General features: G+C 42.7%; 1 protein-coding gene across 3 annotated transcripts in view; it reads left to right on the top strand.

Moving 5' to 3' along the window:
• The window catches only part of LOC130874466 (quinone oxidoreductase-like protein 2), a 35356-nt gene extending 15258 nt beyond the window's left edge, over window positions 1–20098 (top strand). The window contains exons 9-11 of one of the 3 annotated variants that reach the window (XR_009057143.1): window positions 817–1045; window positions 18284–18536; window positions 18891–20098. Coding sequence is in view for 2 of the 3 variants with exons in the window: in XM_057769836.1 (XP_057625819.1) it covers window positions 817–1045; window positions 18284–18352 (298 nt within the window). In the remaining variant the exon portion in view is untranslated. Of the gene's footprint in view, window positions 1–816; window positions 1046–18283 lie in introns of all 3 variants that reach the window. The other 2 variants (XM_057769836.1, XM_057769837.1) reach the window with 2 other exon arrangements.
• Window positions 20099–23049: the final 2951 nt, after the last annotated feature.

Genomic DNA, 23049 nt, shown 5'->3' with positions numbered 1-23049 from the left:
TATTTTTAATTTTTTTTTTTTTGAGACAGGGTTTCTCCTGTAGCTTTGGAGCCTGTCCTGGAACTAGCTCTGTAGACCAGGCTGGCCTCGAACTCACAGAGATCCACCTGCCTCTGCCTACCGAGTGCTGGGATTAAAGGTGTGCGCCACCACCTCCCGGAGACGTATTTTTAAATTTTTGAGGAAACTTCATTCTGTTTCTCATGGTAGTGCTCTCCCCCCCCCATTTTGAAATATATCCCACCTACAGGACATGAGGATCTCAATTTTTCCACTTCCTTGCTATTAATTCTTTTCTTTTATAGTAGCCACTTTGATGGGTATGCATGTCCATTGCTCTTGTGTGTGTATGTGTGTATATGTACATGTTGGGGTGGTGTACTTGTCCATGTATGCTTGTTTTTGTTTTTGTTTTTTTTAGACAGGGTTTCTCTGTGCAGCTCTGGCTCTCCGGCTGTCCTGGAACTAGCTCTATAGACCAGGCTGACCTCGAACTCACAGAGATTCGCCTGCCTTTGCCTCCTGAGTACTGGGATTAAAGACTTGTACCACCACTGCCTGGCTTTCCACCTGATATTTTGAGACAGGGTCTCCCACTGAACCCAGCGGTTCCCATCTCAGTTGGTCTGGCTGCGCAGAGACCCCCAGTGCTGTTATTATGGGTGTCCACCCCCATGCCTGGCTTCCTATGTGAATGCGGGGGATCAGAACTTAGGTTCTCATGATTGTACTACAGGGATTCCATTGACGGAGCCATCTTTCTAGCTCTGTCTGGCCATTGCTGCTTATAACCTTCCCCCTCCCTCCTTCCCTCAGCCTGGCGTGGGAAGGCAGGATTGTGGTGTTGGGATTCGCTGGAGGAAAAATCGCCTCTCTGCCCACCAACTTGTTGCTCCTGAAGAATATCTCTGCCGTAGGCCTATTCTGGGGTCGCTACCAACAGCAGGACTTTGCATTGTTTTCCAAGAGCATGTCCTCAGCCCTGCAGTACTGCCAGCAAGGGCTCATCCACCCACACGTCGGCGCTGTGTTCAAACTGGAGAAGGTGAGGCAGCATGTAAGGAACGTGGGACAGATAAGGCTGGGACATAATCTATGTCAAATCTGGCAGCCTTCTCTCTGAGTACCATAAACCCTCCTTTTATGGACTGAAAAGGTGAAAATGCTGTCCTGAGTGCTGGGATGTCCATACGAAGCAGTGGAGTGTCATAGGCTCCAGCGTGACCTGATTCCTGCCAGTCTCCTGGCTTTCGACGTAGATGCAGGGTTATGCTGAACTTTGAGGGCTCGTCTATCTCTGGTGATTCAAAGGGAGGAAAGTCGCGGTACTTTAGAAAATAATTTACGTGTGTTGATTTGAACCTTGAACTGTGCAACATAGAGTCCCAAGGAGGAAGCACTTGGCCCGACCTTTGGTTTTCAAACATAGATGCCTCCAGGTCTAAGCAGATGATCTGAGCTGGGTACTGCGCTTAGAACATAAATCAGCTGGGCATCAGAAGACTCTCATTAATGCCTTAGTCACTGCAGTTAATCCTGTTAGGATATTTTTCCTGTTTTCATTCCCCCACAGTCTCACTAATGTGGCTTAACCTTCCTCCCCAGCAGAACTGCACGCAGCCTGGGCTGTGAACGCGAGGCTGCTATGCATTTCCTGTGGTACCTACCTTTCTTTCAGGATGTTTTTTTTATTTGTTTGTTTTTCCCTTAATTTGTTTTAATGTTTAAAAGAAAAAAAAAATGAACAACCTTGTTTGGTAGCTCTCGTCAGTGATGAAGGCCCTGTCCTGTTCAGGTGTGGATTAGCAGGGTTTAGGCTCTCCGTGCTCCACTTCAGGGGTTACCAGCCTCCCATCTGGGTTCTTGAAGCAGTTTGTGTCCGTATCCTTTTTGGCGTGTGGGTCAAGAAAGTGGCAAACTGTTGATAGAGGATCTGACTGGCCGTTTGAAAGCTGGTTGTATCCTGTTCTAGTTCAGCCCGCTTCCTGTGTAGACACAGGAGCCCCCTACTTCCTGACCTTCTGTCTGTAAGGTAGAATCGAGGAGAAGGTCACTGTCTGTGGCTCTCTGATGATGCTTTAAGAGTTGTGGTAGGGATGTGGGTGGGAAGTGGAGACCACAGCTGCTGGCCTCCGGGACCACATTTTTTTCAGAAGCCGAAGGAACTGCATGCTTTCTCTTTTTCATTCATATTTTCCTTTTAAGAAAAGACTTTTGTGGTTTAAAGACTCGAAAACCACCGGTTTCGGTAACCTCTGGGCCCCTTTCCGGCTGTGGCTTTCTATCACCTGGAGGCTGTACCTGTTGGTAGCCGAAGTCGCTCTGCGGGAGGGCAAGCAAGTGGTGGGTGACATCTCCTCCCTCCGCTGACGTGCTTTTAGTGTTGCTGAGGCGTGGGGAAAAGCCACTTTAATTGTCCACATTGCTGTTCTTTCCTCCCAAACATGAATTAGCTCTAATTACTGTCTGTCAGCTTCCATTCGCCTTTCTGCCTCCCAGGAAGGGCCCTTTACTGAGAGTGCCTGGATCTGCCTCCTCTGCTGATTTAGGGACTCTCTAGTGGCCTTCTGATTCTGGCTCTCTGACATCAAGTCCATCCACACACCACGCATTTGCTATTTCTTCTCTTTCTGTGTCCACAACCTGGCAGACAATTTAGAGAGATACTAGAGGCTGAGCACTTTGCATTCATTCATTCATTCATTCGTTCATTTGTTCAGTCTTCAGAGAAACTCTTTGTGGTCTGCCCATTGTTTAGTCACCTTTTACTGGTGAAGAACTTGGACTTAGAAGCCAAGAAAGCTGCCCAATAACGTGTTGTGTCAGAGCCAACATGCAGGCATAGCTGGTCAGACACCAAAATCTCTGTTCATGACCATGTCAGACTATCTCTAAATGAACCAAGAATTGACTTCGCAATGCTGTATTCTTTTTTTTTTTTTTTTAAGATAAGTTTTCATTGTGTAGCTCTGGCTGGCCCGGAATGCACATGTATACCAGGCTGACTTCAAACTCAGAGAAATCTGCCTGCTTCATCTTCCCAAGTGCTGTGGTTCTGGCTACCACAGCCAAAGATGCTGTATTCCATGGTGTGAGGCTTATTCATCTCTCATAGAAATATCTACATGAAAGAACTATCTTGTAATTAAAATGATCAGTACTTACTTAGGCAACAACGATTTTGTTCTGAGGGTAAGTGAATATATAATTGATTTTATTGAACTTTATTTTTGATTTAAACATTATTTGTCAAAACCTGTTGGGATTCGGAAATAATCACTAGGGCTGGAGAGATGGCTCAGCAGTTAAGAGCACTGACTGCCCTTTCATTTGGTTCCCAGCAACCAAATGGTAGCACACAACCATCTGTAATGAGAACTGGTACCCTTTTCTGACCTGCAGGAATACATGTAGGCAGAACCCTATATACATGATAAATAAAAATGCTTAAAAAAAAGAAAAAAGAAAGAAAATGATCACTGAACTCATAAAATCTATGCAGTGTCTGAATGATGGGTGTTTTTGCAGAGCTGACCATGGTGGTTTATATTAATATGACAATAAGCTTTGAACTATTGTCCTGTTAGTGGACTTAAACCTGAACTGCAGGGGCTCTGCTTTTTTCACTTACTTGTGATTACTTGTTCAATACCCATCTTTGCCACAGAGCACAGATCCCGTGACGGCAGGGGCTGCGTGCTATTTGAGCCTGTCTAGCTACAGAATCAAGCTATTGTAGGTCGCGCATCTATTGGGTGGCTTACTGATGACAGGACCCTGGAGTTCAGATGCTGGCTATGAGTAAACTGTACACATTTTTTCTCTGTCATCATTTACAATGGGGCAGTAATATATTCTATGTGCTACACTGGTTGTGAGAATTTTTTTTTTTTGGTTTTTCGAGACAGGGTTTCTCTGTGGTTTTGGAGCCTGTCCTGGAACTAGCTCTTGTAGACCAGGCTGGTCTCGAACTCACAGAGATCCGCCTGCCTCTGCCTCCCGAGTGCTGGGATTAAAGGCGTGCGCCACCACCACCTGGCTCTGGTTGTGAGAATTAATTCAGACAATACACATGAAAAAACACAATGAATTTAGTAACTTTTGAATGCCCACGATAGCATTCTTACAAAATACATAGTTGAGCTTTCCATGAAGGATAACTTTTGCATTGATCTCTCAGAGGGCAGGATTAGAACAGGTTTTGATTAAAGTGGAACATAACTGTTTACTGTATATTGTTATTTGTGCTGTGAGGGGTGGATTACATATCCGCCCATGATCTGTCTAGAGAATAGCACTGCAAAGGTATGCAGTCTGATGAAGCTGGCTGCATATGCATCCTGACCTAACAGAGCACTCAAATCTCACAGGTCTGAAATTTTTCCTTATCTAAAGGTCAGACGAGGTCACCAAATAAATAGAATTTCAGTTTTCTTTAATTTGTTTTGTGACTGAGTATGTGGTCAGTTTTGGAGAAAGTTCCATGAGGTTCTGAGAAGAAGGTCTATTTTTTTGTGTTTGAGTGAAGTGTTCTGTAGCTATCTGTTAGGTTCATTTGATTCATAATGTCTGTTAGCTCCATTACTTCTCTGTTTAGTTTTTGTCTGGATGCCTGGCCATTGGTGAGAGTGGGATTTGAAGTCTCCCACAATTAATGTATGAGGTTTGATGTATGACTTAAGCTTTAGTAATTTTTTTTTTTTTTTTTTTTTTTTTTACAAATGTGGGTGCCCTTGGTTTGGAGCATAGATGTTAAGAATTGAGTGTCATCTTGGAGGATTTTTTTCCTTTAATGAGTATGAAGTGTCTTTCTCCATCCCATTTGATTAATTTTGAAGTTTGCTTCTTAGGACCATTTGCTTGGAAAATCTTTTCCTGATCTTTTTACTCTAAGATAATGTCTGTTTTTGATATTAAGGTGTGTTTCTTGTATGCTGCAGAAGGATGGATACTGTTTTTGTTTTTGGGTTTTTTTTTTTTTCGTGACAGGGATTTTCTGTGGTTTTGGAGCCTGTCCTGAAACTAGCTCTTGTAGACCAGGCTGGTCTCGAACTCACAGAGATCCGCCTGCCTCTGCCTCCCAAGTGCTGGGATTAAAGGCTGTTTTCGTTTTTCTTTTAACTGTTCTGTTAGCTTGTGTCTTTAAAAAAATATATTTATTTATTTATTTTGTTTTTTTGAGACAGGGTTTCTCTGTAGCTTTGGAGCCTGTCCTGGAACTATCTCTTGTAGACAAGGCTGGCCTTTGAACTCACAAAGATCCGCCTGCCTTTGTCTCCTGAATGCTTGGATTAAAGGTGTGTGCCACCACCGCCCGGCTACCTTGTGTCTTTTTTTAAAAATATTTATTTATTTATTTATTATATATACAATATTCTGTCTGCATGTATGCCTGCAGGCCAGAAGAGGGCACCATACCTCATTACAGATGGTTGTGAGCCACCATTTGGTTGCTGGGAACTGAACTCAGGACCTTTGGAAGAGCAGGCAATGCTATTAACCTCTGAGCCATCTCTCCAGCAGCCTTTTTCTCTTGCAGCTTTTAATATTCTTTCTTTGTTCTGCATGTTTAGTGTTTTGGTTATTATTAGTGTGGGGACTTTCTTTTCTGATTCAATCTATTTGCTGTTCTGTAAGCTTCTTGTACTTTTATTGGCATGTCCTTCTTTGAGTTAGGAAAAATTTCTTCTATGAATTTGTAAAATATATTTTCTGGGTTTTTGAGATGGGATTCCTCTCCTTCTATTCCTCCCCACCCCCCTTAGGTTTGGTCTTTTTTATAATGTCCCAGATTTCCTAGATGTTTTGTGTCAGTTTTTTAGATTTAACATTTTCTTTGATGAATCTATTTCTTGTATCATATCTTTAATGCCTGAGATTCTCTTTTCCATCTCTTTTATTCTGTTGGTGATACTTGCATCTATAGTTCCTGTTCACTTACCCAAATTTTCAGAATTCCCTCAGTTTGTGTTTTTCTTTCTCCTTTCTTTCTTTCTTTCTTTCTTTCTTTCTTTCTTTCTTTCTTTCTTTCTTTCTTTCTTTCTTTCTGTCTGTCTGTCTCTCTCTCTCTCTCTCTCTCTTTCTTTCTTTCTTTCTTTCTTTCTTCCTTCCTTCCTTCCTTCCTTTCTTCTCCCCTTCCTTCCTTCCTTCCTTCCTTCCTTCCTTCCTTCCTTCCTTCCTTCCTTCCTTCCTTCCTTCCTTCCTTCCTTCCCAAGTGCTGGGATTAGAGGTATGCATCACCATTGCTTAGTAGATTGTGTTTTCTTTATTGCTTCTATTTCAAGTTTCCTTCACCTGTTTGATTTTTTTTCTTGGCTTTCTTGTCATTCTTTAAGGAATTTGTTGATTTTCTGCAATTTTTTTTGACTCCTTGATTTCTTTAAGGGATTTCCCCCCCATTTCCTCTTAAGGATCTCTATAATTTTCATAAAGCTGTTTGTAAGGTTGTTTTCTTGTGTTTCAGCTGCCTTGGAATATTCAGGTTTGTTGTCATAGGATAACTGGGCTCTGGTGTTGCCATATTGTCCTGGCTGTTGTTGATTGTATTCCTCCTCTGGTGTTTAGGCATTGGGGTTCTGGATGAGTGTAGGTGTAGGTGCTGAATTCTGAGTTTGTCTTTGGTGGATGGTGTTTTGTTACTTGGATTCTGTTTCCTCTTTGATCTTCTGGTCTTTGTGGCCTAGATTTCTGGCTATCATGACCTCTGATCTACTAGGGAGTCTCTGTCCAAGTTAGGGGCTGATCCTCTGCCAGCTAGCTTGATCTTTGGTGCAGCAGGGCATCTCTGTTCTTCTGATTGGTGTGGTCTTCATCTGGGCAGCAGAAGGAAGTCCGCTGGGGTTGGAGATAAGGCCTGGCAAGGGGTGGGTGATGAGCTGGAAGGGCCCGGGCTGTGGAACTGGTCTTTGGGAATAGAGTCCAGGGAGTGGGAACACTTGAATTAATTAGAATTAATGTTTAGAAATAGTTTGCTTCAAGGTTCCTCTGAACAGGTGGAATAGTCTTATAAACAAAATTTTAAACACTATAGTAATGATTCCATGGTCCAGACCCAGTCTGTGGAGAATCTCAGATCCGCTATTCTCACCTGTAACACCCTCCACCCCACCCAGACCCTGGCCACTTGCTTTTTGTCACGTTTCTCTGGAGATGCTCTTCCAGTGGGTCTGCAGTCCCGCAGCTTAGATGGCTATCCCAGGATGCTTCTCCTTACTCCACTGACAATCTCCTTTTCCCCAGTGTGAGGCGGGTCTTAGTGCCAAGGCTTCCCTGGGCTCCTCAGGCTGGAGCTGCAGCCGTGGAGCAGAGGCTTGAGCTAATGGATTCACAGGAGCCTCTCTTCCTAGGAACAGGATGAGGGCTGGATGATGCAGTGATAGGGTACTGTGTTGGCCAAGCTTTGAGGAAGGGAAGACAGGAGGTAAATTGCTTTATTTTCGTCCCACTGACTGTTTTACACACATGGCTTCTCCAGAGAGGTCCCGTATGAGCAGGCGCTCTGTGTACCTTGGAAGCGACAACCAGTTGAGGATCTGTAACACACCACCATGCTGTTTCCATTCTCCTTTGACTCAGTCTCTCTTACCCTTGTTGCCCTGGAATTGCAACCCTCAATGAAAACACTAGTGTGTGTGTGTGTGTATGTGTGCTTCAAGGTTTGTTCATTTGTTACCCTTAAAGACTTATTTTTGTCTGGACTCAGATTATAGAAACTCTCAGCAAGGACAGCCTACGTCTCTTGGCAATCTGTTCCTGGAATTTTTCTTTGGCTTCTTTCATTCGCTTGGCTAAAAGTTTAGCACATTCTGTAGCCTCCTCCTCGTTTTTCTTAGCATGTTGTTTCTCAGAGCACTTGTGTTGCAGGATACGTGGAGTAACAGGATGCTGAATCTTGGGGGTTTTGGTTCCGGGCTTCTCACCTTCTTTGTTTCAGGGCTTTCCGACAACATATTGGTAGACATAGAGAGACTGAAAAGCTTTTGCATTCTGCTAGCTCTTTTTGGCCCTAACCCCCGAGACACAGTAGTGTCTTCTGTCAGTCCAGGAATACCCTTCTCTCCCCTTTTTACAATAACCAAGTTGAGAACACTCAGCTTGGCATCCACAATGTGCCCCTAAGCAGACTTGTGCTTCCCCTCTCCAGTTCTCTTTGGTCTGTTACAAGAATGCCCCTTGCTCATCAGCAGGCACACTCTGATGCCCCTTACTCACCAGTCATGGGTCAAGACACCTTGCCTTCCGGGAAAACCTTGTCTGCCATTCCCATCATGGATTTGGACACATAACCTGCCTTCCACTCTTCACCTAGAGCACCAGCAGCTGCTTCTGTGGCCCTGCTTCTCATAGAAAGTAGGAAGTTTGTGTTCATTGTCCATTTCAGTGAGTTTCTGACAGCTGGGAAAGAGATGTTTAGCTTCATCTTGACACAGTTAACTGCCTAGAAGGTGCCACAGAAAGGAACATTTTCTTTTTTCTTAATAATGTTCTTATTTATTCTTTGAGAATTTCATAGTTATACTTTGATTATATTCATCCCCCTTTCCAGCTCCTCCCAGATCTTCCCCCACCTTCTCACCCACCCAACATCGTATCATTCATATTCTCTACCCCCTGATCCTCTAAAACCCATTAAGTCTAGTCTATCAGTAAGTCAGCTGACTGACTTGTCTTGAAAGTGGGGCTTACCTTTTAGTGCAGACAATATACCCCGTGCCACTCCACTGAAGAAAATGACTTTCCTCTCCCAACAGCAATAAAATGCCAATAACTTCTCAGCCAGTGTAACGTTGAACTCTTAAGTTGAAGAGACATTCCTGCCACAGTCTCCCTAGCAGCTGGGATTATAGGTGCATGTCACTGTACCCAGACAGCTCTCTGAGTTTGATGAACAAATACAGTATATAATCAACCCAAAAAAAAATCAAGATATACCTATTTCCATCATCTTAGAAAGTTTCCTTATGCCCCTTTTAATTTATCTTCCTTTTCTATCCCATAGCTCCTAGCAATCATTAATCTGTTTTTTCTCCCTATAATTTGGGTTTTTCCAGAATACCATATAAATGGATTTATATAGTTCATAGCATTTTGATTTTGGTGCTTTTTTGTTGATTTATGTATTTACTTTTACTTTTAAATTTTTTTGTTTTATGTGCATGGGTGTTTTAACTGCATGTATGTCTGTGTATCATCTGCATGCCTGGTGCCCACAGAGGCTAGAAGAAGGTGTCGGATCCCCTGTGATTAGAGTTACAGATGGTTGTGGGGTGCCATGTGTGGGTGCTGGGCATTGAACCCACACCATCTGGAAGAGCAGCCAGTGCTCTTAACCGCTGAGCCATCTCTCCAGCCCCAGGAATTTGGATGCTTTAACTTTTCATATGTCTTCAGATGTTAATACAGGCTGCTGAGTGCATCAGTAGTTTATTCCCTTTTATTGTGAAGTGGTATTGTTTTCTCTTTTTAAATGGAAACTTTATTATAACGAGGCTGGGTGGAGTTTCGCTGGATGGATAATGGATCTAGCATAGCTTGTTTATCCAGTTGCCTATTAAAGGCATGTGATTGTTTTCTGGTTTGACTACTATCCATGTGCTTTTTTGTGTAGAAATATGACTTTATTTTAGGATAAAGATTTCTAGGATATATGCTAAATGTACATTTAATGTTAAAAATTATAGTGATACTTAATTGGCTTTAATATTTCCCCTCATCTCCTATAGTACCTAAATAATTTTATTATGAGGGCCAGAACTTGATTTCAGTTGCTTCTAAATGGTTTGTTTAAAGGAAACCTATGCAAAGTTTTACAAGGAGAAGCTGTTGATGCCCATAAGAAAAGGGCAGGCTTGGTAACCCCAGAAGCTCTTCACTTTGTCTCCGTCACTCAGAAACAGTTCTGACTCAGCCTCCGAATCCCATGAGGTTTGAAGACAGCACCACCTTATGCCATTCCTATGACTACCCATGGCAAATAGGCTTCCTATGAGCAGGGCATTCTGGACCAGAAACCATGGTAGATATGTGGGTTGGAAGTTAGGCTGTCTGATTTAACATTTTGGGATTTTGCTTATACCTAGCTTCTAAAACTGTATTTAACTTTTAAGCCAACTGTCAATTGTTTTTCAGAGTGACTGAACCATTTTGCATTCCCTACCAATAATGCCTGAGAGTTGGAGTGGTTTTGTATCTGTTGGCACTTAATATTATCAGTTGTTTAATTTTAGCCACTTTAGTAGATGTATAAAGTTATCTTCTTATGAGTATAACTTATATTCCCCCAATGAGCAGAGATTTTGAGTATCTTTTCATGAGTTTTTATTCTGTCTGCATCTTTGTGTCTCTTTTCTGAGGAAATGGAATGATTGACTTGTGTGTGTGTGTGTGTGTGTGATACTGTGGGACTTGAACCTGGGACTTCTCACATGCTAGGAAAAGCACCCTTTCACTGAGCTGTCCCTCCATCATTGACTGACTTTAAAAAGAGGGTTCAGAGCATTCTGTATCAGAATAAGGACAGACGAATGTAATTCAGCAGTGCCATTAACCAAAGCCTTTCACCTTTTAATAAAAAAGCCCACTCAGTCTCAGGTACATTCACTCATTTATTCATGGACCTGTTTCATTCGTCATTCACTGAGAACATTCTGTATGACAGTCCATAAAAATGTGGGACTTAGTCCTGCCCTTGAGTTGATTCTTCAGTTGGGAAGCCTGGGGAGAGTGCTGATAGGGAAGAGCCAAGCTCTAATGGGAGGCATGAATCAGCACGATGTATTTGGGGACTGTAAGTACTCTGATTATTCCTACTTGATGAGCTAATTACAAATTCCAAAAGCAGAACCTTCACCTTAAAACAAAAGTATTATCTTTCCCTTCCTCAAATTCCAGGTTGCGTGTCTCACCAGACGCATTTAATTACGGCTTCAGCCCCCTCAAGGCAGAAAACCAGTGTGCTGGGTACAGCTTGTGTCTCTGCTCCAGTGCGTTGTGGCTCCCTGTCTGTAACAGCGTGTAGGATGCAGGGCAGTGTCCTCAGACCCCTGTTAGCAGCTCTCAAAGGATGCGTTGGAAGCTTTGCATTTTGCCTCGCAGGCTTTCACTCAGAACTTTATTGCCTTCACTTAACTTTGGGCCCCAGGCTCTATTTTTTCTCTATTTCCCAGTCCTAAATGGACACCACTGGGAACAAGCAGACAAGGTTGAGTTGCTTTTAGAAGCAACTACAATGATAACAGAAGTGGCAACTGGGCCTGGAAAGCTGATGGGACATCTGAAATACAGTCAGATAAATGGGATTAAGCTTTCCACATAGTCTTAATTCTTTAGCAAGCCAGGTAAATATGGGATTCATTTTTACAAAAAGTTTATATGCAAAATGGTTAAAGTGAAACTGGTTAAAAACAAGACTGAGCACTGGCAGTCATAGCTTCCTTTTCACGTTGGCATTCATTTGCAGAGGAGTCTTCATCACTAGCAGGCTGGGAGATGAAGCACCACTCTCAAACAATACTTATTTTCTCAGCGATTTCCTGTTGTGAGGCTGGGACAAACCTTGGGGAATGAACAGCTCCTATCAGACAGGGAGAGCCGAGCAGCGGTGAGTCAGCTGACGACAGCGGCGGGCATGAGTGTTCCTAACATCTGTCTTAGGCATCATCCACGTCCTCCCAGTGAGTCTGTTTGCACTGTGGAAAGGTCTCCTCAGGCGCAGAGCCCCGCAATGCAGATGTTTTTTGAAAATAGATTTCATGCTGCACAGAGAGTGTCATGATTGATTGATTTCTCTGCTTATTTCTTTCTTTCTTTTCTTTCTTTCTTTCTTTCTTTTTTTTTTTTTTTTTTTTTGGATTTTTCGAGACAGGGTTTCTCTGTAGCTTTTGGTTCCTGTCCTGGAACTAGCTCTTGTAGACCAGGCTGGCCTCGAACTCACAGAGATCCACCTGCCTCTGCCTCCCGAGTGCTGGGATTAAAGGCGTGCGCCACCACCAGCCGGCTTCTCTGCTTATTTCTAAGCTCTTTATTTTGTGTGTGCTTTCTTTGGGACAATCTCAAATGGAAAGGGTTGGTTAACCAGCAATCTCTTCTCAAAACATGTGTTAACAAATACATGGGCTATGCAAGGCCAGCCTTTTGCTGCTGTGTTCGTATACTTATAAATGTTTGCCTTTTTTTATGCCATTGGCTGTCACCCCCACTGTCCATCCTCACTCTTTTCTTCCTTCCAAGCACATCTCTGCAGCATGTTTGATGCATTTCTATGGGTTTGTATTTCCTTGTGAAACGCACGAACATATTTGTGTGTTTTTTTAAAATTAATTACATGCATTTCTTTATTTGACATCCCAGTATTTTACGTTAAATTTAAATTGCATAACTGGTGGTGTGCTTCTGATCTGGGCCTGCTTCTCACCTTCAGGCACTATGCTGTCTGAAGACCAGGTGCTGCTGTTTCTGTGCTTACTCCATTGCCTCCCAGAACCGGGCAGTGGTACGTGGCATGCACCCACCATGGTTTGCAAATACGCTCATGATAAACCTCGGGGTTGATTTCATGACACTGAAGTGTTACCATAATAAACAGTCTCATAGGTCTAAGCTCTTAAGTTTTGCTAGGAGCAGGACTGTTGGGTTGTGGCAATACACATACTCATTCTGATTGCCAGTCACTCTGGAGAAAGGCCCAACCAGGTTTTTGTCGCTACCAGCAATGTGTGAGAGCTCTTGTTTACTTGTCGTTTTGTTGCTATGTGACAGTGTCCATCTTTCTGGTATTTAACCAAATAATAAGGCAGAAAGAGGTATCTTATATTTTAATGGGATTTTCCTGACTTTAATGAATTTAAGCATCTTTCTGTATATATTTACCAGCTGGCTGGGCTAGGGATGTAGCTCAGTGGTGTATTTTATACAGTGAAGGTCACTCAGTCCTCAACTCTGTGCTCCCTCCCCGTAGAAGAAACACTTCACAAACACATACGCAAAACCCCACTTTCTTTTTGTATTTAGGAGTTATTCTAGTTGTTTGAATTGTATTTAGTCTCTTTTGAGTTTTCTATTTGCCCCACCCCCCACACTGTGTACAGTTCTTTGTGTGATCTGTGCTTCTCAACTTTGATGTGTTGCAAGACATCTAGTGTATCAGTTACTTTTGTGTTGCTGGGCTAAAACACCACAACCAAAAGGGACTTATGGCAGAGAGAGTTTATTTTAGCTTATGGTTCCTGTGGGAGCATCCATGTTGATGGGGAGGGGCATGGTAGCTGATGGCTGGAACAGGAAGCTAAGAGAGCACATCTTTAACAGCCAACAAAAACCAGAGAGTGAGCTGCAAGCTGGGCGAGCCCCCTCTCCAGCAAGGCACCATCTCAAAAGGTTCCATAACTTTCCCAAGTATTGACACCAGATGGGGACCGGGAATTCCAGTATTTGCTAGTATTTTCCATGCAAACCACCACACTGGGGGATCTTTTACGATTAGGTTAGGCTTCTGTAAACATGCAAGCAGGTTTCAAGACTGCAGATAGTTGTAGTTCTTGAACTAATCTTTGAGCAGTTAGATTGCAAAAGTCTCCCAGTCTATCGCTAACATCTAAGCTTCTCCAACATCAATATTTTGTTTTGTGGTAGTGGTTATTTCAGAGTCCTTCATTATCCCAGGGTTAAAATGGTTTTCTTGTTTATTAATTTTATAGGTTTCAGTTGTTGAGATAGGGCAGCAATTCTCAATCTCTGGTCGCAACCCATCTCCCAGGGGCCCCATATCAAATATCCTGCATGTCAGGGATTTACATTACAATTCATAGCAGTAGCAAAATTACAGTTATGAAGTAGCAATGGAATAATTTTATGGTTGGGCATTACCACGTGTGAGGAACAATATTAAAGGTTACAGCATTAGGAAGGTTGAGAACCATTGAGATAGGGGCTTGCAGTGTTGCCCAGGCTAGCCCTGAACAGTTGTGCTCATGCCATCTCCCTGCTGTAGCCTCCAGAACAGTTGGGACTGTAGACACAGTGTTGAGCCTGTGAGTATGTGACTGTAGACACAGTATTGAGTCTGTGAGTATGTGACTGTAGACACAGTGTTGAGCCTGTGAGTATGTGCCTGTAGACACAGTGTTGAGCCTGTGAGTATGTGACTGTAGACACAGTGTTGAGCCTGTGAGTATGGGACTGTAGACACAGTGTTGAGCCTGTGAGTATGTGACTGTAGACACAGTGTTGAGCCTGTGAGTATGTGACTGTAGACACAGTGTTGAGTCTGTGAGTATGTGACTGTAGACACAGTATTGAGCCTGTGAGTATGTGACTGTAGACACAGTATTGAGCCTGTGAGTATGTGACTGTAGACACAGTGTTGAGTCTGTGAGTATGGGACTGTAGACACAGTGTTGAGCCTGTGGGTATGTGACTGTAGACACAGTGTTGAGCCTGTGAGTATGTGACTGTAGACACAGTGTTGAGCCTGTGAGAGTGTCCTGCATATTTATAGTCTTATGTTACCTTTGCATTGTGTATGTCTCAGCTAACTAATTTTTATCTTTTTCTTTGTAGCAAGCAAGTTTTTTCAGCTTTTTCAGTCTTCTTCCATGATTCGGGATGCTACTTTCATCCTTCTTCAGGTTTCAGGATGCATAGATCTGCTCTCTGTTTTCTCCTTTCGTGGTTCAAATATTTGCTCATGTGCTAGCATCATACAGCTCCTGTGTGTGTAGCTCTGAAGTATGTTTTAATGTATAGAAGGGTAACTTTACACCTCTGTTCTTCCTTTTCATATTTGCTGTCTTATCTGTAAGTAGGACTGAATAGCCATTTGCTTAGATCTTTCTTGTATTTTAGTAGAGCTTAAAGTATTTTCCATAAGATCTTATGAGATATTCTTTATGTTTTTCACAAATATTACTAATTTTGTTACTTTTGAGAACAATATTTTACTTATGCTACATTTACTCATTGATATTTTCAATGTAGAGACAGTCAATAGGTTTGTTTTTGTTTTTGATTTTTTTGAGACAGGGTTTCTTTGTAACCCTGGCTGTCCTGGAATTCGCTTTGTGGACCAGGCTGGCCTCAAACTCACAGAGATCTCCTGCCTCTCTGCCTCCCGAGTGCTGGGTTTAAAGGCGTGCGTCACCACTACCTGACCAGTCAGCAGTTTTTATAAGTTCTTTTTTATTTCCCTTCTTGGATGCCCTTGCTTATTTTTGTTGCTTTAGTTCATTTGAATATAACTGTCTGCAAATTGTGACTGTTTTGTTCATTCCACTCTTTGCTTTTTAATTTTATTCTTTGTACTCATCATTTTTCATAGACTATTTTTAAAGTAGGTTTAGGTATATGGAAAAATTGGAGAGGAAGCATAGAGTTCTCATGCTCCCTCTTCCACAGTCAGAAGTGCCTGCATTACTCAGCACCTTGCACTGGCATGGCGTGCTTGTTACAACCGGCGAGCTGACGCCTGCACATGAAGAGTGTTAATCATGGTGGAGAGTGCGCATCAAGTCTCCCTCTGTGTGGTACAGCTCTGTGAGCTTTGCTATTATGTAAGCACCATTACATAGCCCACAGAATGTCTTCCCTAAACCGTCTTCCAGGCTCCACATCTTCATACTCATCCCCTTACGCCGTATCTTTGGTAGTCACTGCTCTTTCTGGTGTTTCTGTTGGCCTTTTCAGAATGCCATGTGGTTGGCTTCATCTTCTGGCTGTTCTTTCATTAGCAGTGTTCACTTGATGCTCCTCCATGACTTTCTGTGGCTTGCTAGTTCATTTTCTTCTATTTTCTTTTTTTTTCTTTTCTTTTTTTTTTTTTTTTTTTTTTGATTTTTCAAGACAGGGTTTCTCTGTGGTTTTGGAGCCTGTCCTGGAACTAGCTCTTGTAGACCAGGGTGGTCTCGAACTCACAGAGATCCGCCTGCCTCTGCCTCCCAAGTGCTGGGTATTTATTTATTTATTGTGTATACAATATTCTGTCTGTGTGTATGTCTGCAGGCCAGAAGAGGGCACCAGACCTCAATCCAGATGGTTGTGAGCCACCATGTGGTTGCCGGGAATTGAACTCAGGACCTTTGGAAGAGCAGGCAATGCTCTTAACCGCTGAGCCATCTCTCCAGCCCCCCCCTTTTTTTTTCTTTTTTTTGAGACAGTTTTTTTTTTTTTGGTTGTTGTTATTGTTTTTGTTTTATCTCGCTATGTAGCCCTGGTTGTTGGAACTCATTCCATAGATCAGGCTGACCTTGAACTCGGAAATTCCCCTGCCTCTGTCTCCCAAGTGCTGAGATTAACGTTATGCACCACCACACCCAACTTAGTTCATTTTCTTTTCTTTTTACCACTGAATGATACTTCATTGCATGAATGTACCAGTTTGCTTATTCAATCGCCTATTGAAGGGCACTTGCTCTTAGGTTTTCCCAGCTGTGGATGAGGTTGTTATGAACGTTCATGTATGTGTTTTCATTTTGACATAGCTTCCGGTTTATGTGAGTGAAGACTCAGGAATGTGGTTGCTAGGTTGTAGAGCAAGTGCATGTTTAGACTGGTGGGGAACTGTCACACTGCCTTCCACTGTCTCTGTCATCTTGTGTGCTCACCAAAGCGAGTGAGAGATCCCACTGCTCTGCTTTCTCACCACTGTTGGTACTAGTGCCATGGCTCTTAGCCGTCCTCATAGGTGTCTAGTGGGTATCCACTGTTTTACTCTGTCTACTGAGTGTCTTCTTATGTGCTTATTCAATACCTGGGTGCTTCTTTGGTAAGATGTCTGTTCAGACCTTTAGTTCATTTTTTATTTGGGTGTTTCCTTATTACTGAGCATTAAGCATTCTTTCTCTTTCTAATGTCTGTCTATTTATCTATCCATGTATCTATCTATCCCCTTTGTTAGGTATGTGTTTTGCAATGATTTTCTACAAGGCTTTGTATGCCTTACCTTTTCAATTTTCTTTTTTTTGTGTTTATGTGCATGTATATATGTAGGTGCATGCGTGTGGAGGTAAGAAGTGGATGCCAGGTGACTTCTTGTGTCACTCTCTACCTTGGCTTTTGAGACAGAGTCTCTCATCGAACATGGAGCTCACTGATGTGGCTAGACTGATTGCCAGTGAGTGCTGGATCTTCTTGTCACTGCCTCCCTAGTTGGGGTCACAGGAACACATGAAACTCTTTATGTGGGTTCAGGGAGTCTAACTCAGGTTCACATGCTTTATTGACTGAACTCTCTCAGTGGTCCCACATACTTTAACTGAAAAGTTATTATTTTTAAGTGTGTGGGTGCCTGTATCACAGTGCACATGTGGAGGTCAGAGGACAACTTTGTGGAGTCAATTCTCTCCTTCTACTTTTATGTGGGTCCTGGGGATCAAACCCAGGTCACCAGGCTTGCATAAGGACCCTTACCTGTGGGGTCATCTTGCCAGCCTCAGCATTCTTAATTTTAATGAAGTTTATTTATTAATAATTCCCTCATGGATGATGCTTTTGGTGCTGAATCCAAAAATCCACTGTGAAATCCAAAGTGAACTAGATTCTTTCCGGTGTTGTCTCCTGGACGTTTTATAGTTTGCATTTTACATTTAAATTTATGAACTGGCTTGAGTGAATGCCTATATCACTTTAGGTTTCTAAATGTGTGTCTCCAGCTTCTCTAGGACTATCTGTTGAAAGCATTCTGTTTGCTCCATTGAGCTGATTTACTCCTGTCAAAGACCAGTTGATTCAGTGTGGTTCTGTTTTGGGGCCCTTTATTCCATTCCATCCATCTGTTTCCTGCCAGTATCACATTGCTTTCATTATTATGACTGCTTATAATTTGCCTTGTAACCTTGTATTTCTGAAAATAGGATTTGTGATAAGTCATAATTTTAGTTATAGAGGAACTGGCTACTTTTAATAAAACGACAACATTTTTAGAAATGTATTGATTCTTCTTCCAGGGGTATCATTCTTTCAAAAGCTGGTACAAAATTCTTCCAGTAGAATAAGGACTTGCCAGTGAAACTTTCTGCCTGCTGGCACTTATGTATCTGATAACACTGAAAACCATAGGCTTAGATGGGGAGGAGTTCTGTGGATCAGTTATTCTTAAATATTATCGTATTCCTTTGCATTCGTGGTGACTTAGTGTTGCATAATTGTATAAAGTTCAATACAGTTCAATACAGAGATGCAGTTTAATACTCTGATATTATTTCAATAGTAATATTTTAATAATTGGCCGTCCGACGGATATTCGCTGAAATATGTGTAAGTCTGACTGCATTCTGTTTTGGATTCCTTTTAGGTCAACGAGGCCTTCCTTCATGTGATACAACGCAGATCCACAGGCAAGGTGCTCCTCTCCCTGAAGTAAATCCTCACCTAGGCAGCAGACTCGGGATCTGATCTCCCTCTGCATTGTAAAGGGCACTGTCTTCCTGACTGACCCAGGTGCCACATCTTGGTGACAGTTCCCTTTGTCTCTGCTTTCTTGTTGCTCATAATCAGCGTGATCACAGAGGTTCTTGCCCAAACTCTGCTCTTTCTGAGAGCAAAAGGTATGATTAGTAATTCTACAAGAAGAACATGCCTCAGGAAAGCCGGGGGGATGTATGCTCACCTAAATCAGAGTGTTTCAGCCACCAAGTCTGTTGTCTCCCCCACCCCCTAGTTGTCCCTGTGCCTCCACCCCTCCTTTTCTATTCTGATTATGTCTTCTCTCTGATTGGCTTTTCCTACGGCTAAACTCTCCCATTCCATCTTCATCTGTGTTTCATATTATCGCCGTGGGGTCTCCCTGAATCAGCTCTGACTGTCTCATCTCAGTGTCTCAGCATTTTCTACACTGTGGAGCTCAGACTCCTTGAGCAGACACTGCATTGTGACTCACTTGTCCCTTCCCATTCTTCCAGAATCATCTCCACAATCCCCCAGCGCCCAAGTGTGCCTCTGCTGATCCCCGTCCTGTGCTCCGTTCCTGTGGTTTCCTCTCCTCCGCCTCTAAGGCCTTCTGATCTGCAGGCCTGGCCTTTTCCATTTGCCTGCATTGCTCTCTGCTGCTGCTGCTGCCTTCCTGACTCCTCCCCCAGGATTTGCCATTCCCCTTGAATCCCGGGGACACATGTGTAGTGGGAGGAACTCAGGCTTCTGAATCTAAGATGTGGGTTTGAATCCCACCCTCCCTGCTGCAGGACGGTGACTCAAGTGATTGGCATTTTGCTTTTCTTGCTGTAAATCAGTGGTTCTCAGCCTGTGGCTTGTGACCCCCTGGGGGTTGACTGACCCTTTCATAGGGGTCACGTATCAGCTATCCTGCATGTCATATATTTACATTATGATTCATAACAGCAGTAAATTTATAGTCACGAAGTAGGAAGGAAAATAGTTTTCTAGTTGGAGGTCACTACACCATGAGGAGGTGTATTAAAGTGTTGCAGCGTTAGGAAGGCCGAGAACCACTGCTGCAAAGTGACTGTCGCAGTATCTGTCTTTCAGAGTTTCTGTGGCCAGCCGGTACATGAGGTAATTGGGTAAAGCACATTGCAATGGTAATCTGTTAGTGAATGCTGGTTCCTTCCACTTTCTCTTCTTTCCAGACAAGTTACAAGTTCTTGAGATACAAGTTCTTGAGAGTGTCATGTTTGAGTCCCCTATAGACTTTCTATACCTTCTACCATTTAACTTATCTAAAGTCTTAAATTGCAGGAGTATATTAAGAATGTGTTGCCCTGAAAACAACCCAAATACCTCTTAACAAGTGAATGTGTACATATGCATACTAGTATATTTTTATATATAACACATATATAATATATATTATAATGCATATGTATTGTATAACTGTGCATACATTGGGACTGTCAAATTCAACAAGACATAAAGTAGGTGGTCGTCAGGAGCCCTCTTGAAATAGATCCTGGTAAACCTGACACCCCTTTCAGGGGGAATTAGGAAGTTACTTAAGGCATGTGGAGTTTCAGGTTGGGAAAATGAAACAAAATCTATGGAAATGCGTGATAGTGATAACCATCCTAATGAACCACTGAAGTGTACACTTTCAATTGTTTTAAAAATGATTGAAATGGTAAATGTTAGGCATGTTTTGCCACAATAAATCAGTTTTAAAAAAAGATGTGTTACTATTACTTCTAAGTAAACTGATAGATTCAGGAGCAAGAGCAGTGTGTGTTGTGCTGAACTTAGTGGGTGGGAGCTGCTGCCCTGTCTTCATCCTGCATGTTGGGGGAGACCTACAGTGCCATTAGGTGCTGGACATTCTGCAGACAATTCTTGACCTACGATGGTTTGATTTATGATTTCCCCACTATATACTTATATTCTTTTCCAAAATGCTTGTGAAGATAATGTTTTGCCTGTGTGCGTATGTATGTATGTGTGTGATGTATGCATTTGTATTTACATGTGCATGGGCACACATGTGGGGGTGCATATGGAATGTATGTTGTGAGTATGGAAGACATTGAGACGGTCAAAGTCATGTGTCTTCTTCAGTCTCTCTCCATTTTCTACATTGAGGCAGGGTCTCTCACTCACTGAAACTGGAATGTTAGCTGTCAAAGCAATGGGCATTCGGTAGGCTCCTCTCTTTGAACTTTGACTTTTGGTCCTGTCACATGCCAACAGTGTACACTATGTTATGATACTCTTGCCCTCATACTGGAAAGGGGATGCTGAGGCTCCTAGGCAGTCCCTCTTGTCCTGATGCTAGGCTATGATCATGTGTAGGTCAGAGGTAGTAAATGCATTTCCAGTGTGTGAGACTTCCAACTTGTAGAGAGTTTATCAAGATATGACTTCCTTGTAGAAGGAGAAGCAGGTATGCTCTGTCTCTTCTGATGCTTGAATGATAATTGTCAGAAGGGGGGGTCTGATGGGATATAAACCGGCACTTGACACACAGCAGTGCATGTGGGGCCTTTTGTGTAGTAATTTGGTTCTGTGCCAAGAAGTGTGGCGAGAGGTTTTAGATCATTTCAAAGTAGTCATCTTTGAGGCAAGAAGTATGGCTCAATGGGCAAAGCCTTTGCAGGGTTAGGGTTCAGATCCCTAGAACATAGAATCCAGGCATTTGTGGTGGCCCACCTAGATCAGTGACAGCTAATGCTCCAGGTTCAGTGAGAGACTCTACCACAATATATGACGTAGACACAGACTGAGGACACATGGTGTTGACCTGGGGCTTCCACACTCATGACATACACTGAATGTGTTCACACACGTGTGTTTACACACATGTGAACACAGACACCACATAGACATCTACCACACATATATATATATACATATGCAAAAATTGTCCTCAAACTAGTTTTTGAAAAAGAATATAAGTACGAAATAAAATAAGGACGAACATTTAAAGAAAAAATTACAAATTTTGAAGGAGGTGCGGAGAAAGATGGTGTGGGAATTGGTCACATGCCTGCTGTGGGAAGGGGCTCTGGCATGTGCTGCTGTGTACAGCACATTCTCACCTCCTTGGAGCTTTATGCACTTCTGCTCCTCTAAAGACGCAACTTTTTTTTTTTTTTTAAAAAAACATTTCCCTAAACTTCATCCTCACAGTAGCTAATTTTATTCTTAAATGAAAGTTGAGTTTTCCCAAATCTCATGAAACTCAACTTTGAGGATGTCCTAGAGTTTCTATTACTGTGAAGAGACACCATGACCACAGCAACTCTTTTTTTTTTAAAAAAAATATTTATTTATTTATTATGTATACAATATTTTGTCTGTGTGTATGCCTGAAGGCCAGGAGAGGGCACCAGACCCCATTACAGATGGTTGAGAGCCACCATGTGGTTGCTGGGAATTGAACTCAGGACCTTTGGAAGAGCAGGCAATGCTCTTAACCTCTGAGCCATCTCTCCAGCCCCCACAGCAACTCTTATAAAGGAAAACATTTAATTGGGGTGGCTTACAGTTCAGAGGTTCAGTCCATTATCATCACGGTGGGGCATGGTGACATGCAGGCAGACATGGTACTGAAGAGGTAACCGAGAATCCTATATCGTGCACAGGCAACAGAAAGTGATCTGTCTCACTGGGTACGCTTGAGCATAGGAACCTTAAAACCCACCCCCACAGTGACACACTTCCTCCAACAAGGCCACACCTATTCCAGCAAAGCCAGATCTCCTAATACTTCCACTCTCTTACGGGGAGGGCGATTTATTGTTAAACCACCACAGAGGGCAGCTTCAGCATTTCCCAAACCCTTTGCTGAAGGCATGCTGGATGGTGCCTGGAAGAGAGAAGAAAGGTGACTCAGAATTGGGAAAGAATGTGTCATTCCAAGCAGGAGCTGCCTTTTCCATAGAGCATGGATGGTCACTGGGTGTCACAAGCAGTAAAGATTGAATGTCCCCAGCTCACTAATGTCAAAATGACTTGGATGGGAAGAGGCAGTCATTAAGGAGAATGGATTTCAGATTTAGCAGGTATTGGTTAGAGCCTCTAATGACCTGCTCTCTGCTTGCCTGTCTTCCTTCTTCAGTGAAATGATTTGATTTGAAAGCATCTGACTCATATTTTAGTCATTGTTTGGTGGTTCCACCATCTGAGCCATTAGTAGGAAAAAAGAATCAATATGTCTCCAGTGACAGTGTTTATTCTATATTCATAGACTTCCTAATTCTTCCTCAGAGGCGGGCTGCTGTAGAAATCACTCCCATGGCCCTGCCTCTCCCTTTTCAGTAATGGTGGACTGGTCTGCTTGCACACGTCTCTCCCAACTAGTGTGAAAGACTGGGGAGGTAGTGTCATGGCAGAGCCATATTAATTGCTTAGCGTTTATCAGGTCTTGGGTTCAGTCCCTAACACTGACCCACACAAAGGGTCAACAACCAAAGTGAGATTTTCTGCTGTCATCCGTGGAATGAAGCCATCTAGCTCTCACCAGTGTGTTTGGTGGTGTTCCTTCCTGTGTATATGTGTAAATCTAGAAAGTGATCTTTTCTACCTGGGTTATAATAAAGATGATAAATGTGTTGGTATTTAACAAGTGAAGGGATCAAGAGGTCATCACCGACTCGCCTGGGTTTAATAACAATA

This window comes from Chionomys nivalis, chromosome 5 (assembly GCF_950005125.1).
Source record: "Chionomys nivalis chromosome 5, mChiNiv1.1, whole genome shotgun sequence".
Classification (NCBI taxonomy): domain Eukaryota; kingdom Metazoa; phylum Chordata; class Mammalia; order Rodentia; family Cricetidae; genus Chionomys; species Chionomys nivalis.
Note: the sequence above shows the minus strand (reverse complement) of the source record. Positions and strands in the feature narration are given on the sequence as shown.